Source organism: Pteropus vampyrus, unplaced genomic scaffold (assembly GCF_000151845.1).
Source record: "Pteropus vampyrus isolate Shadow unplaced genomic scaffold, Pvam_2.0 Scaffold337, whole genome shotgun sequence".
NCBI classification, from domain to species: Eukaryota; Metazoa; Chordata; class Mammalia; order Chiroptera; family Pteropodidae; genus Pteropus; species Pteropus vampyrus.
The window spans coordinates 1,797,715-1,813,141 of NW_011889118.1; the positions used below are offsets into that span (position 1 = coordinate 1,797,715).

Sequence of the window (15,427 nt, forward strand, 5' to 3'; positions counted from 1 at the left end):
TCATTTCACAGATGTGAAAACTGACCTCAAGATGACTGGTTTAAAGCTACATGGCTCCTCAGCCACCCAGGGACTGAATAGGTGGTAGGGCTTGCCACATTAGGATGTCCCTTCCCAGGCCTAACCCCTTTTTGCTAGCTCAGCCTAGACACTTGCCATGTTCACTCTGGAGCCACATCTCATGTGGCCATCTCCCTAGAGCAGCAACAGCCGCCAGTCCATAAGCAGCCTCTTGGAGCCTCCTAAGCACTCTCTTGTGATAAACACTTCCCCTTGGACTGCCCGCCGCCCAATACACTCCAGGCCCCCCTCTCCCCAGGCTGGTGTTTCTAGGAAACCCTAGCCTGACTCTGGCAGAGGGACTCCTGGAGTGAGAGGTAGGAGAATGTATGTCCTCATGACCCATGGCAAAATCCCACCCCTACCCCTACTGGCATTTTTGACTTCCCAGTCTGACTCCAACCTCCAGCATGTGTCCCTTGCCATGTCATCGAGCAAAGCTACCCACTGCTTCCTTCAATGGGGTACCCTCTGCTCAGCATGCCCTCATGAGAGCACCAGAGGCAAAGGACCTGGGGCAGGAGGGGTTATGTTTGCAGAACTGGAGCCAGTCTGTGTGTCTGGAACCCAGAAAGTAAGGAAGAGTGCCTGGTATATGGAGTTCATGAAGCTGAGAAGCCATAAGAAGGACTTTTGTCTTTGTCCCAAGAGTAATGAGTGGGAGATGTCATTTTTAGGGTTTTAGGCAGGGAACAATGATCAGTTCTGCTCTGTAGAAAACTCTCTCTGGAGGTAGGGAGACCCAGGAAGGGGTCATTGCAGTTGTCCAAGTGGGAAAGGCTCTTGGAGCACCTTCTGCAGGAACCTGTCTGACCACCCCCCAACACGCACCCCACCCAGGACTTATTGTGAGGGTAGAGCAGGTGGTCATTGTGGGATGTGACTGGAGGGTCCCTGGGATCCCCAGCCCAGATTATAAGGCAGACTTGAGGCACCCATGCAAATAGGAACTAGTTTACTAAGCTGCGTGCCCCAGATCCTGGCCCAGCATGTTGGGTTTATCTGCTGAATGGATGAATGGCTGGTGGGTGGATGGATAGTGGATGGGTGGGTGGATGGATAGTGAGTGGGTGGGTGGATGGATGACCAGATGATTGGAGGCATGGAGGGGCGAATAACATCCACTATTAGCTGCAGGCTGTGTGTGCCCTGGAGCACTCTCTGCTTCTGAGTCATAGAATGATCTTCAGGCCTGAAGGTCCCGATAGGAGCTCCTAAGCCAGAACCTCTGATTTTTCGTATGACCCTCCTGGACTCTGACTTCTCAGAGCCTCTTTGCTTCTGAGTCAATTCTTGATTTTTTTCCTTCATTCATTTGACTCCCTAAAGTGCCACCCCAGAGAACCCTATTATTCAGCCGCATTGGTGGGGGGCCCTGGGAAGTTGCCTTCCTGGCAGTCAGCTTTGAGCTGCCTGGGGGTCCAGCTCGTGTTCCCTGTTGCAGGGACTCAGAGAGGCACACACAGGCTGGCAGCAGTCTGGTTTCCACCCTGGCCTTTATTGTTGCAGCCCTCCTTCAGGCCCTGCCCTGCGCCCCTGTTCCAGATGCCAGACAAGCTGAGCCAGCCACCTCAGCAGGAGCTAATGTGGCTACTCAGAACAGGTCGGGGACAATGTAGTCACTGTGGACACCGTCAATCAGCCCTTGGCCGTTGTTGTGGACAAACCAGCAGTCAACCTTTGTGCCGATGCTGACATCCTTCCTATAGTCTTTCTGGGAGCCCCTGGAGAAATAAGAGAGATGGATGCCATGATACATAGAATAGGCAAGACTGAAAAAGGATGCAGAGTTGCCAATTCTAAGAATCCAGAACTCTTTGGTCAAGAATGAGGTTACGCAGTCACTCTTTCTAGGGACCAAGTTTAGCCTTTTCCTGATTAGAAGGGGCCTAGAGGGGTCCAAGACTCCAGAGGGAAATGACAGTACCCCACAGAAGACAAAAGCCTTCCGGGCCGATGTGCATGGGTAGAGAGGAGTCTTTCCTCCTGGCTCGTTACTGGGTAGGGTGAGGACATGAGTGGAGTCCTCTCACCTGGTGACTGTCAGCCGATGGTTCTTCACCACCATTGTGGCATGTGGCTTTGCGGGGTCAGAGCCTGAGTGGATGTCAGACACTTTAAAGTCAAAGGGATGGAAGAATTGTCCTGGGAATAAAAACATTCACTGTCAGCCCCTGTCATCACCCTAGGTGATATGGCCACTGGCCTTTCAGGGTTAAGGTCAAGGCTGAATGGGATGTTGTGTGCTGGGTCTGAGGATGGCTTTTCACATGGCTTTTCTCCTCTGCCATATGAACAGCCTGAAGCTTGAATATTCCATACCCAGCAGTCCATGTGTCTGTGCTGACATCCGGTGACTATCCACCACATAGAAGCCCAGAAAGTCCTGGTGGACAGGATGTTTCTTCCACACCTGGTGCAGGACAACCACAAAGGTAACCCCATCTCCAAAGGACACAACAATGTTCTTCTTCCTGTTGATCGTCACGGACAGCCTAGGAGAGAAAGAGAGGGCAGCAAGGGGCCCAATGGCCATAACACTGGACATCTGAATCAAGGGCATCTCGGCAGGGCCTTCCCTGTGCATCGTGCCTGAGAGCACACAGACCCCAGAGACTATCTCAGGGGCAATGGACAAAAGACACTTTATGTGTGCTGATTATGCCCTCCACCAAGAGGGTCCTTGAGTGGCTGTCCTGAGAGCTTGGAGACCTGGAATTGAGCCCCAGCTCAGCTGCTGGCTTCCTGTGTGACCTTGGGCATGTCCTGCCCCATCTCTGAGCCTTAGTGGGAGTGACACCCCTGTCCACCAGGATCTGGGAGATCTAAAGACACAGGAGAGGCTGAGTAGTTTGAGAACTAACAAATTCAGCCAGAAAAGATGCAAATAGGATTCTTATTATCAGATTGCCAGGTCCAACTAGTGCTTTTATCCATGCAACTTTCTCCTCAAGGTCAGCCCTGTGAACTGTCCAGCTACCAATTCTGGTTCTGACAGGGGCCCCAGGGGTTGGTTGGGGTCCACCATATTTACCCTCCCTGGACAGGCAGGAGCTGAATTCCAAGGCTACCGGTTTCTCCTGTGACTCCATATGGAGCTTCTGTTCTGGGATTTCTCTACATCCCTTAGGCCTCCTTAGATCCTTAGACTATAACACCCCTCAGAGACCAAGTAGTGGGGTCTTACCCATCTTGTGTGACTGTGACTGTGTCCAGCCAGCTGAAAGTGCTCTGTGCAGCTGCATTCCACAAGGTAATCTTCTCTGTTGTCACCTCAATCCAGAAGTCCATCTGAGTGTTGGCAATGCCCAGTTTGCCAAAGTAAGTCTTTCTGGTCTCAGAGTTGGGGCTGCCTCTCTTGTCACCAATGATCTGCCCATTAACCGTGAAGCCTGCCAGAGGCAAGAGGCAGTGAGAGACCAAGTGAGACCTTTTGAGTCCAGCTGGCCTTTAAGGATGTGCCTTCTCACTCAGCCAGATTTGTTGAGAAGTAGCAGAGTGGGGGCCCCAAGTAGAACCAGAAATTTAGAGCTAACCCTATCTGTTCCTAGATACTTGAGTTGGGTCACACTGGTAGCTGAGGGCCTACATTGTAGATCTTCCCCTTGTCTGGGCTAGGAGATCCTGCCCCCAGAGCCAGGCCGCCCTTAACTCTAACCATCTCCCCGACACACTGGCCCCTGGGGGACTTGATGAGCCTGTGGTTCTGGACATCTCCCTCCAGGATATAATCTACGATGAATATAGGTATGTTATAGGCAGAGTGAGGACCTGGTCTATGTGCCTACCCTGGGGGGCTCCAGGCCTTCCTAGGAAAAGATTCTGGCTCCAGCCCCAGCCCGTCGCCCCCACCTGTGATGGGGTCCTCAATGAGGCTCAGCACTGTGCCTGGCTCTTCATCAATGTTGAAGCAGATGGCGTCATCTTTCTCTGGGACTTGGATGATGAAGTGGGGGTCCCCATCCACTGAGGGCACATCAGAGAAGGAGCTGGCTCCCAAGGCCTCTCACTGTTCCAGGGGCCTCCCCTCGCCTCCTGGCCCCTAGGGGATGGGCTCCTAGAGAAGAGGAGGTGCTGGGTTCTGGGCCTTGAGGCTCATCACAGGAGGAGCCAGGGAACTCACCGTAGTAGTAGGGTGTTAGAGGACTCTGGTAGCTGTCTGTGGACGCAAAGGAAGAGAGGGCTGAGCTAAACAAAGAGGTGCCAGTACCCCACCCAGAGTTTGGTCCATGCATCTGCCCTTCCTATTCCCTAATGCTCTCAACAATCCCCCTCCCCAACAATCTCCTCAGGATTTAATCATCTGCCTGTTCTAGAGAGCCGATTTAGGAATGGCACAGGGCCACACTCTGGGCAGTGGGCAGGGGACTGCAGCAACAGTGTATACTCACTCAGGTAAGCCATGGAGGGGGGCACTGAGAAAAGAAGCCGAAGAGCATTCATGAGCAAGGTCCAGGGTGTCCTCTCCCCATCCCTATGCCTTCTGCTTGTCTTAAGGCTACCAGTACCCAAAGAAGCCCCAACACTGATAGGTCAAGGGAGAGGATATGACCCTTGGGTTTAGGCTGTAGAAATGGGGACATGAGTATGGAATTTCTTTCCAGGGCTGGTGGTAATATGGCTATAATTTTAAGGCCAGCGGCATGGCATTTTGATGTGGCTGAAATGCAAGCCATTAGGTGGTCAGCTTCTCTATCATGAGTAATGCTCATAGCAGACACCGTCCCCTACTTCTGAACTCCCAACCCACCCTTGTTGGGTAGGCTGAGGCTCACAGCTGCCTGTTGTCCTTGGCAGTGAAATACCCACCCACCTCCACACACACACTCTGATCACGCGCACACACACACCAGTGACTGTACATTTAACAGGGCTTTGCCGAGCGGAAAGCGACGACCCAGTCCAAATGAGCTGCTTGGATAGAAAAACCCGTACTGATGGAGGTAGGACAGGCAGGCAGGGGCTGGGGAAGCTCTGCCTGTTGGTGACGGGCTTGTTGGGGCTGAGGTTCCAATTTTATGATGAGAGAGTCTCAGAGTGCTGTGAATTCCAGCTCAGACACTGGAACCAGACTGTCTGAGCCAAAGTCCTGACTCAGCCACCTGCTGACTGAGCCTGTGAGCAGATAGACTTAAACTCTGTGCCTCAGTTTCCTCACAGTAAAATGGGAACTGTAAGAGGACCCCCTTGAGTGTAAGTGCCTGATGTGGGAAATTTTGCTTATTTCGCAGATCACAGAAATCTCAAACCGATTTTCCCTCCTTGGACAGGGGAAGCTACCCTCAATCAACTGACAAGGACCCTAAGGCTCAGAGAGGGGCAGAGCATGGCCCAAGGTTGCTCATGAGTTGGCAGCAGAGCTGGGACCTGAGCCCAGGTGTCCTGAGGGTCCCTTCCTAGGCTGGGCATCCCCAATGTGCTTGGAAAGGCCTTCGTTCTTTTGTCTCTCTCCTGGGACACCCACCCAGCTGTTGGCTGAAGCTCACCTACATCCACAGGCCCTGTGAGGGAGGAAGAAGATAAATATGTTAGAAGCCACAGACCCCTCGTGTTGGGTCCAGTGTGACCAACTTGCTGCCTATCCAATCAGCCCTAAGCTGTGGGCCTCCCATCAGCCAGCTATATGCTCCCACTGGGTATCCCCTGGAAGCAGGAGCTCCCGGAGGCCAGAGGCCTTGCCCGGACCAGCTTTTTGCCTTCCATGCCTCCCAAAGCCACCACCCCCACTCCACCCCACTGTCCACTGAGCCCAGTTGCAGGTACACTCAGGACTCCCCTCGTGGGGTCTGGTTGAGCAGGCCCAAATCCAGCTTCTAGCTTTCAGGGCTATTTTTACTTTCATAATCCCCGAGAGTATGCTTCACGCCTAACTTTAAGGCTGGAAGTGCTGCTTCTTGTCTGACTCCTTCCATGTCGCAGACTAAGTCTCTTCACTGGAAATGACCCCAGGCAGGGTGCCCCTATACTCACATCCCTTTAGAGACTCAGAGGCTTCTATTCACTCCACATCCCACTGTACATGCTGACAGCTTCACTCCCTCCACAACACCCTCCCCAGCCTTGGCCAGTTTCAGTGCCTCTGGACCTGCCCCTCTTTAGTAGGTCTAGGTGTCCCCAGCCTGGTCCACCTTCTTCAGAGCACCCACAGCCCAGGTCCTGGAAGAATTTTTCCAAGTTCTGGCTTCCACTCTCCATGCCCACCTTCCCCAGGCTTGTCGGCAATGGCCATCTGGTTCTCATTGTCCTCAGGCTTGGTCACCACCATGGAGGTCAGTGGAGTCACAAAGTGGTACTTGAGAGACAGGTCCAGGGCCTGGGCCGTGAGGTTCTCCTTCTCATCGCCAAGAGCATTTTTGCTGCGGAGAGGAGCAGGGCAGGAGGGTCAGCCCGGAAAAGCTCCCTGCCGGCCTTTCCTGCTCTGACTCCCAGCACCAGGCCAAGAGCCCCAGAGGCAGCTGGGGGCCCCCCCTCTCCCCAGGATGAAGACCATTAGTACTTAGAAAAAAAACTAGTTCACCAGCTCCCTGGGCCAGATGGACAGGCTGTGCTTCCTCTCTGAGGGGGCCTCAGTTTCCCCACCTATAAAATATAAGGAGCTTCAAATGGCCACTGCCACTCATGATGAGCACTCAGCATGTGCCAGACCCTGCACCAAGGGCTTTACAGGCTAATCTCATCCAAAAAACAGCTGGCATGGCCCTCTCAAGTGGGCCCAGGCTCTGCCCTCTGGAGACTGAGGGTGGGATCCTAGCCTTCTCACCAACACTGTCCCCAGATGTCAGCCTGGGCTCTGACCCTGGAATAACATTTTGAGGGGCTGGGAAGATAAGAGGGCAGGGCAACAGGGAGTGTGCATGGGGTGCACTTCCCCAGGTGTGGCCCAGTCTGCCTCTTCTTCGGCACCCCCAGAGCAGAGCCAGCACAGGGGCAGGCACGGGGAGGTACTGGGGCAGTACTGGGGGCCCGGTGTGGGATATGACAATGCAAGGGGTAGACCAGGGTCACCGTTTCTCTAGCAGCTGCTCAATGGTGAGGTAGGCCCAGAGTCGCTCGATGTAGTTCCCAAAAATGTAGTCCTGCTTCTGCAGGGCCTTCTCCATCTCCATCATGTCCACCTCCTCTGTGAAGGTCAGGTCATTGATGGCCTGGGGCGGGGTGGGAAAAGATGAGAAGCTTGAGGGCTGGAGCCCTGGAGCCAGGTGGGCCCAGTTCAGGGACCACCACTGCTGGACCATTAGCCAGGCAGCCAGAGCCCCATTGGTTCTGATCCCCCATCCCCAGCCCATCTCCAGGCCCTGGCCCAGCTCACCCCATGGCCCTTCACATCCGCCTTAAAATTATTCATGTCCTTGTCCACCAGGCGCCCGGCCACCACAATCTCAGAGCCATCATAGAAGTGCTGGTAAGTGTTCTTGGTGAGATCCAGGATGGCATTCTCAGGATACTCCACCTCCACGCTTGTCAGCAGCGGGTTGGCCACCTCCTCATAGAAGCCCTGGAGTCCAGATAGGTACCTGGTCATCTCAGGCCACCAGGGCAGGTGGGCATGGAGAGGACAGAGTGGGCGGGCTCCCACTGATGCTTCAGAAGGTTGATGAGTCCCACAGGCTGGGCAGTCCTGGATCCTGATCTCAGTTTCTACATGGCCCTGGTCGTGCCCTTCAGTGTGTGGGAGACCTCCCTGACCCCCTAGGCAGAGACTGGGAAGACTAAAAAAGGTAAGGACAGAGTTCTTGGCACATAGACAGTACTCCAAAAATGTTTGTTGGAATGAAAGTAAAAAAGAGAGAAGGAAAGGAGGAGAGGCTGACTAGAGAAGGTGATGTGGGTGGGAGCAGATGAGGGTAAGGGTATGGGGGTGTGGGGAATCCACTACAGAGGCGGAGACACAGTTATCTGCACTGGGGAGGAGTGGGTTATCAGATTTAGCAAATGAAAATACAGATATGCAGTTAGATTTTAATGCCAAGTAGTTTTTAGTATAAATATGTCTGTTGTAGGATGAATTGTGTACCCCCAAAGTACATAGGTTAAATTCCTTACCCTTAGTACCTTATTGGGGGGGGGGTAGGGTTTTTACAGAGGTACCTAAGTTAAAGTGAAGTCTTTGGGGTGGGCCCCAATCCATTATGACTGGTGTCCTTATGAAGGGGAAATCTGGACTCAGGGACAGGCACACATAGGGAAGATGACGTGAAGAGAGAGGGAGAAGACAACTATCTACAAGCCCAGGAGAGAGGCCTGGAAGATCCTCTCTCACCGCCCTCAGAAGGAACCCTGTCAACACGTCAATCATGGATTTCTAGCCTCCGCACTCTGAGACAGTAAATCTCTGTTGTTCAAGCCACTCAGTTTGTAGTACTTTGTTATGGCAGCCCTAGCAAACTAATGCAGTATCCTATGCAAAATTGGGGGCATACTTACACTAAAAAATTACTCATTTTTTAAAAATTAGAAATTCTTATTTAACCAATGTCATGTATTTGATCTGGCAATCCTATGAAGGAAGCAGGTCTATTCTGCGTAGCCTGAGGATAAAATCAGAAACTTTACTACTGGGTAAGAGGTAACCAGAAGTAGATTTAAACCCAAGAGGAAGTTCTTTTTAATAACTGAAATTGTCACATAATGGAACAGCTTCCTGAGGAAGGAATGAGCTCCTCCTTCCTGGAGGCATATGCAAGACAAGGAATACCTGCAACTGCAAGTTGGCGTCGGAATCCTCATAAATGCGCCGGGCAATCCCATGGTTCTCTAGGGCCATGCTTTCCAGGAAGTTAAAATTCAAATTGTCGCCAAAGCCCAGGTTATATAAGGGGAACTTGCCCCCGATGGCGTTCCGCACGTTCTCCTGGATTTTTGGGGGTCTGCTTTCACCTGCAGGAGAAAGTAGTATTTACATTCTAGCCACAGTCCCAACAACTGTCTGGACCAGCTCTGTCTGAAAAGATCTGACCCCTACACATGCAGAACTGATGGCGTCATGACCACGATCTATCATCAGGGCAGAGGGTGGGGACCCCCGGCAGGAGCTCTTGAGGGGGGTTCACAAGCCATAAAGGATCCTGGGGAGAGCTGCCCGAGGTCTTGCAGGCAGGCGACAGAACCAGGAGCGGCAGCCAGGCACTCTGATTGTGATTCAGAGCCATAGCTGCCTGCCTCACCAGTGTTGGCGTCCCCGTCGGTCAGCATGATGATGATGGAGGTGCTCCTCTCCGGAACTCTGTGTTCCTCCCGGGCCTTGTTCAGCATGCTGATGCCTCTCAGCAGCCCGTCATTGATGTTGGTCACTGGCACACAGACAGACAACACTGTGGGAGGGGATCCTCAGGGTGCCAGGGTGAAGGAGATCAAGACAGCAGGCCTGTTCATGTGCCAAGGACCCTGTCTGCCAGTGCATGGGGGTACTCAGTAAATACTGACGAGTGAGTAAAGAATGAGTGGTTAACTCTTTAAAGTCGGGGAGAAAAAGACCAGACTCTCAGCACTGCAGGAAGGATAGAAGCACATGGTGACTGTAAAAGCAATTTGGAAAACCGATGGACTCCCAGCCCCTCACTAGAAGGAGAAGGGAGCAATAAAGACGTCACTATTGATTTTCTGTAAGAAATGGCTAATGATAAGGGTTCTCTATGGCCATAGCTTGCTGGGACTTGTGGGGCACCAGGATCATGGGTTAGAAACAGTGAGTTTTCCTAAACCACAAAGAAGACATCCCGATATCAAGCCCGAGGATTCCCCCACTCCCACCTCTGCCCTCAGCCAAGCTCTGTAGGGCCTGAGCCAGCAGAGTCTGTGTCCCAAGGAGGAGGGAAACAGGCTGCTCAGAGAGAGGAGTGGTGGGAATATCTGCTCTCTCCTCTGGTCTTACTTCCTTGATCTTGAATATTCCTCACAAATGTCCTGGCCTCCTGAATGTTCTCAGGAGTGGCTTGAACTAAATTGTCTTTCCAAGTGATCACGTCTCCACTGAACAGGATGAAATTCAGGTAATCTTCTTCTTTCACATCATCCAGGATTTTGAGGAGGGCATCTTTTGTCTGGGAAAGAGAAAGACAAGCAGACAAGAAGCTGGGAGAGGGAGCCACAGATGGCCCAGTGTCTTCCCAGCCCCGATGGGCTAGCTGTGGGGCCTGTGCCGTGCCATTTGCAACAAAAAGGAACAGATGCTTTGTGCCTTTTTTTTTTTTTTAAATCCCATACCCCTTTCTCCTCTTTCACTGGAAATATCAGATTTGTCCACTGAAAAAATCACAATTCTCTCCCCGTCCTATCCCTAACCCCGACTCGCATGGAGGAGAGTACCTGCTCCATTTTCCGACCATGCATGGAGCCGCTGATATCAATCACGAAGACCACATTCTTAGGCACCGTAGGAAGGCCTTGAGGTGCAAAGAAGTGCACAAAGTAGCCATTGACTATCTGGAAAGGAGAAGGAGAGACTGGAGGCCCATGTCTCTTTAGCAACCTCACATTGGCAACTCTTACAAATAGAAGCAGACATTTAGCAGCCCAAGAAGATGTGTGTTCCCACCCTCCAGGGGGTGCCACACAGGCTCTGGGCTGCCTGCCACCCCCATGCCCTGCAGGTAACTCAGCCTTGGGCTATGGATTGAGAGCGATGGCACTAGATGCAGCTGTAGTCCCTCCCACATCAGCCCTCACTCCACCATGATGTGGATTTGACCAGCCTGATGGACACAGGGAGGTACCTGCACATTGGCTGGAGACTCTCTGTTCACATCGTAGGTGATGGTGAAATCTCCATTGAGGAGGGATTCTGTACAGGTCGGGCATGAACGCTGTTGGTCCAAGCTGGGCTTGAAGGACACGTGGCCCTGAGGGAGGGAGATTGAGGGCCTCGCTCAACTTGGCCAGGACCTGCCCACTGCAGACCTCAGCCCAAGGGCACCTAGTGAGCGGAGCGCCACCCTCACAGGAGGAGCCTGGAGATGGGTGCCTGGGCAGCCCTGCCACCATCCAGCTTGCACTGGCCTTTCTGAGCACCTCTCTCCCTTTAGAGATTAGGGGCTCCTTGAAGGGCATGAGCTTGTCTGATTCAGCCTTTGTCCTTCCCTGTTCGATGGGCCCCACAAGTCCCTTAGCTCAGCCTACTTGGCACTCAACACCGAGAAGCCATTTAGGGAGGAGACTTTTGCACCATGAAAAGGAACTTCATGTTGGGTGGTATTGCATGCATTGGTGCCAAGTGGAGGGGGAAGGGGAAGGAAGCAGAGCAGGGAGGTGGGAGAGGGCCCAGGGCAGGGGTACTGCCCCGCAGAAGACAGCAGCCCTCCGAGTATGTGCTTCCCGGGCCTTGCCCTGGAAGTCCTGAGGAACTGAGGTTTGATATTTATGTAAACATTTATGCATTCACTGCCCACAACCAGCAAGGTCCTGGAACAGCTGGGAGCCTTGGGGAGTAGAGCCAGCCACCAGCACCAAGAATAAAGTTTCCTTTCATCTTTCGCCCCTCAATGTGGAGTCAGTAGATTTAATGACTCCCTTTGGCCTCAGTCTCCTTATCTGTAAAACACGGACATTAACCTGCCCTGCCTACCTCCCAAGATAGAATGGGACCAGGCTTGATGAATAGTTCTCCTATTTCCCCACCCCTTGCATTTGAGACCCCAGTTCCTCTGCTGGATCATCATCAGCAAGCAGCTCTATGCCTTCAGCATCCTTACTCCTGACCCAGGTGGCCTGGGAGATAGTGATGATTACAGATTTAGCCCCCTGCTCCTAACACACACACACACACACACGCACGCACGCACGCACGCACACACACACACACACTTGCATCAGCCAAGCCCAGGGCTCAGACTGGTCCTGCTAGGGTCTATGTTCCTGCCCCTGCCCCCCCTCCCAGGCCTGAGAGGCATGTACACCACCTTTTTCCCTGAGAAGGATTTGGTGAGGGCACTGCCCAGGAGGTCATTGGTGATGAATGAGGCCTCAGCGTCCAGCGTGCTGATGCCCTGGGGCTCGAAGATGTCTGCCTCAATCTGAAATGTCCAAAGGTAAGGAAGTGTCACTCCATGACAGCGCAGAGGCTAGCCTCCAGGACAAGGCCAAGGGGAAGGAGATGGGTCAGTGATGGTGCAGGGACAACTCTGTGACAGCCACACCTGGTGTCTTTCAACAAGAAAATGACCAAAATTGCCCATCAATGGTATTCTAACCCCAAAGCTCTCCCTCTTTCCTGCCAGGTGGTGGTTAAATTCCACCACTAAAGAGTTTCCTTACACTTTCAGCTCTGATGTAGGTAAAACACTCATACGACCAGTTATAATAAGACGTACAGAAACACCTTTTGATGTTGCCCCCAAGGGCCCAGCACCCAAGAATCTGGGTAGGTCCAACTCGGCCTCCTCCCTCTAACCCAGTTGCTGTAGCCAGAACCATTGTGATTTCCCCAAACTTCCTCAGCCTAGTTGTGGGGCCGAGACTTCTGTGTTCCTGACCCTGCTCTGGCCTCTGTCCCAGGGGCTCTACCCCGACCCCTCACCCTATCCCCCACAGTTTCAGCAAGGGCTGCAGGGTTGCTTGATTACCTCAAAGTGCTTGACCAGTTGCTTAGGCTGGACCTTGAGGTACATCTCATACTTGCCCTTGTGCCTCTTCAGCAGCTCCTCATAGGTTAGCTCAAAGGTGATCTTGCTGCCTGCGGCCACATTGACTGAGACCGTGAATTTTTCCAGCTTCCGCCCAGAGGCCCTGAATGGAAGTGTAAGACAACGACTGCCCCAGTGACTGCACAACTTCACCCATCTTGGGCCTTGAATTCAAGTCCCAGCGCCTTAAGGAAAATACCTTCCCACTCCAAGCCTTGGTTGCCTCAACTTCAAAATGGGATAAGGTGAGAATTACAGGCACATTTTGCAATAATAATAATAGTAATAACGATAATGATAATGATAATTTCTGCTGTTGTTGTTTACATCCCTTGCAACCCAGACATTCTCTTCGAGGCTTGGGTGGTCTATGCTTACTTGACCAAGCCAGCTGTCTTGCCCTGGGACACGGCCTTTTCATACTGCTTCTTAGCAACTTCCTTCTCCTTGACGTTCCCAGGGTAGGTAACACCATCGATAGTCCTGCAGGGAAAAAGAGAGTTGGCCAGCTCATGTCGGGCCAGATTCCCATCCTGAGCCCAGAGCCAGCAGCCAAGGGGACACCCACAAGGTGAAGTTGGTGATGAAGGCTGTTTTGGGTAACTCCACATCAAAGGAAACTTCCTTGGCAGTATCTGCCCGGTTGACAGCTCTTGTGGTAACGACATTGTGAGCAAAGCGGGAGGTCACCTTGCAGCTGATCTTGGTGCTGTAGACGTCAATGCCGTTAACCTCCTGTGGGAGTAGGGATGATAGTCAGCAGTGGTGGCCTGTCAGCCTGGGCCACTGGGATACCAGGTCTTCAACCTTGCCATTCCCCTTCCAAGTTCCCTTTACAGATTTCAAAGCCTCTGCCTGGTAAGTGACCCCTCTATTGTCCCGGTCACCAGTGCTGGAAGCCTGGATGGAGTCCTTCATCCCCATGTTCAGTTGGCCACCATTGTTCCGACGGTGGTACATGGGCAGTCCTGCTGCCTTCTGGCCTGTGCTGGCTTTTGTGAGCACATCTCTCCCCTCGGAGATGAGGGGCTTCTTGGAAGGCGGAGGCCTTGTCTGATTCAGCCTTTGTTTCTCCCTATTCACTGGGCCCCACAAGTTCCTTAGCTCAGCCTACCTCGTTGCTCAGCAGCAAGAAGTCACTTAGGGAGGGGAGTTTTGTACCATGAAAAGGAACTTCCTGTTGTGCCAAGAGGAGGAGAGTGGGGAGGGAGCAGAACGGGGTGGGGGGAGGGGACACAGCTCTGCCTCCTTAACCCTGTAATCTATTTCTGTAGCTGGTGAGATCTTATAAAAACCCAAATCTGACCCTGTCCCCACTCCAACCTAAAGCCCTCCCGTGCTCTCCATCACCCTCAGGATAGTGTTCCCCATGGCTCTGAGATCCTCCAGACAGATTCTGCCTCCTCCATTCAACATGCTCCAGCCAAGCCAGTTCTCTGCTCCTAGTTTCTTCTGTTCATCCCTCACATCTCTGCTTAGAAAGATTATGATCACACACTCCACCTGCCTACTGTGTTCTTTGGTGATTGCCTGATCCTGTCTCCCAAACAGGCACTTAATTACTGTGTGTGGGAAGGTCCTTCGTGCCCCCAATACCTTCTTTCCCATGGTGAGGAGGAGGGTGGACTAAGAGAGGCTCTAGGGTGATGTCTGGAGTAAACATGGATATAAAGATGCTTCATGGTGGTGGGATGGGGCCATTCACTGTGTGTTCCCAACCCAGTCTGGTAGCAGCAAGTGCTTGGTGTTTGTGGAAGGAAGGACTGATAGAATGGCTGTCCTGGGCTGCATCTGGTGAGGTCCAAGGGGACACGGTTCTGAGGCGCGTTTTCCCAGGGGTCTTGAGTCAGATGGGGGTATGCCAGGGCAGGGGGCTGTGAGCCGTTAGCCACTTGTGAAGGACCTGCTATGATGGTGCACCTCTTTTGTTGTTGTGCAACCAGCTCCATCCCGCCCTACCCTACCCTGCCACATCCCTGGTGAAAGTCCTCACCCCTTCCAGGAGGCTCCGTTTCTGCAAAAACAAAGATAAACAGAAGGGTCAAGCCGAGGCCAAGGCCACTGTGGCCAAGGTGCAGACTCTGGGCTGAGGCCAGAATGACTCCCCCACATACACCTTGAAGGGCCTCTGAACGTAAGACTCACTCAGAGCCACACGTCGTCGAGTAGAAAAGGCTCTGAGTAGATGGGAAAACAGATCTGGAAAGGGCAGGTCTCCAGGCTACCCAGGGGAGCAGGGCGGGAACCAAACTGGGAACTCTCGCTGCCCTATATCCCCTGACTCACTCTGCCTTTCCCTGTACTCCAGGCCCCTGAGGCCTTCTCTCAGAATCACTGTACCCCACAGGGCTTAGCTCAGCCCTTCCTAGAGACCTCTGCCTTTTTCTCAAAAGTGGACCTTCACGGTTCCTCAGTGAGGTGAGCAGTTTGTGGTGCATCACCCATTTGACAGGTGGGGAAACAGGCCCAGGTAGATTTAAGAGCCTTGTCCAGGATTAGACAGCAGGTTTGGAGCCCGGTTCTCCCAACGCCCAGCCCTGTCCCCTGCAGCTCACTGCCCAACCCTCTGCCGCCCCCTCATCCACGTAGAAGACCGTCCAGGCTGGTATCTCTGCCTGTGTGACAGGCCCAGATGGTGAAGAGGGAACAGACTTACCTCAAGTAGCCGGGCATGGCTTCTTGGGAAACCAGAGGCCACCAAGACTGAGAACAGGGCCAAGATGAGGCAGGGCCACTGAGCAGATGCCATC

General features: G+C 52.9%; 1 protein-coding gene across 5 annotated transcripts; it reads right to left on the minus strand.

Annotated features, from left to right (window-relative positions):
- Nucleotides 1–1,537: 1,537 nt before the first annotated feature.
- ITIH3 (inter-alpha-trypsin inhibitor heavy chain 3) lies at nt 1,538–15,427 on the minus strand. Of its 5 annotated transcripts, XM_011378403.1 has the most exons (23): nt 15,334–15,426; nt 14,671–14,691; nt 13,246–13,412; nt 13,056–13,160; nt 12,618–12,780; nt 11,955–12,068; nt 10,773–10,898; nt 10,366–10,482; nt 9,932–10,100; nt 9,225–9,350; nt 8,756–8,937; nt 7,370–7,555; nt 7,066–7,205; nt 6,262–6,416; nt 5,551–5,561; nt 5,198–5,204; nt 4,452–4,475; nt 4,184–4,219; nt 3,913–4,026; nt 3,248–3,452; nt 2,383–2,555; nt 2,094–2,205; nt 1,655–1,784 (listed from the first exon to the last, which is right to left on the minus strand). In XM_011378403.1, exons 1-23 carry the CDS (start codon nt 15,424–15,426, stop codon nt 1,655–1,657), a joined length of 2,676 nt encoding a protein of 891 aa, XP_011376705.1. The 5 variants fall into 5 exon arrangements, with proteins under 5 accessions (XP_011376703.1, XP_011376705.1, XP_011376702.1 ...); XM_011378401.1 differs by lacking the exon at nt 5,198–5,204 and having other exon boundaries at nt 1,538–1,784; nt 5,547–5,561; nt 13,246–13,409; nt 15,334–15,427; XM_011378400.1 differs by lacking the exon at nt 5,198–5,204 and having other exon boundaries at nt 5,547–5,561.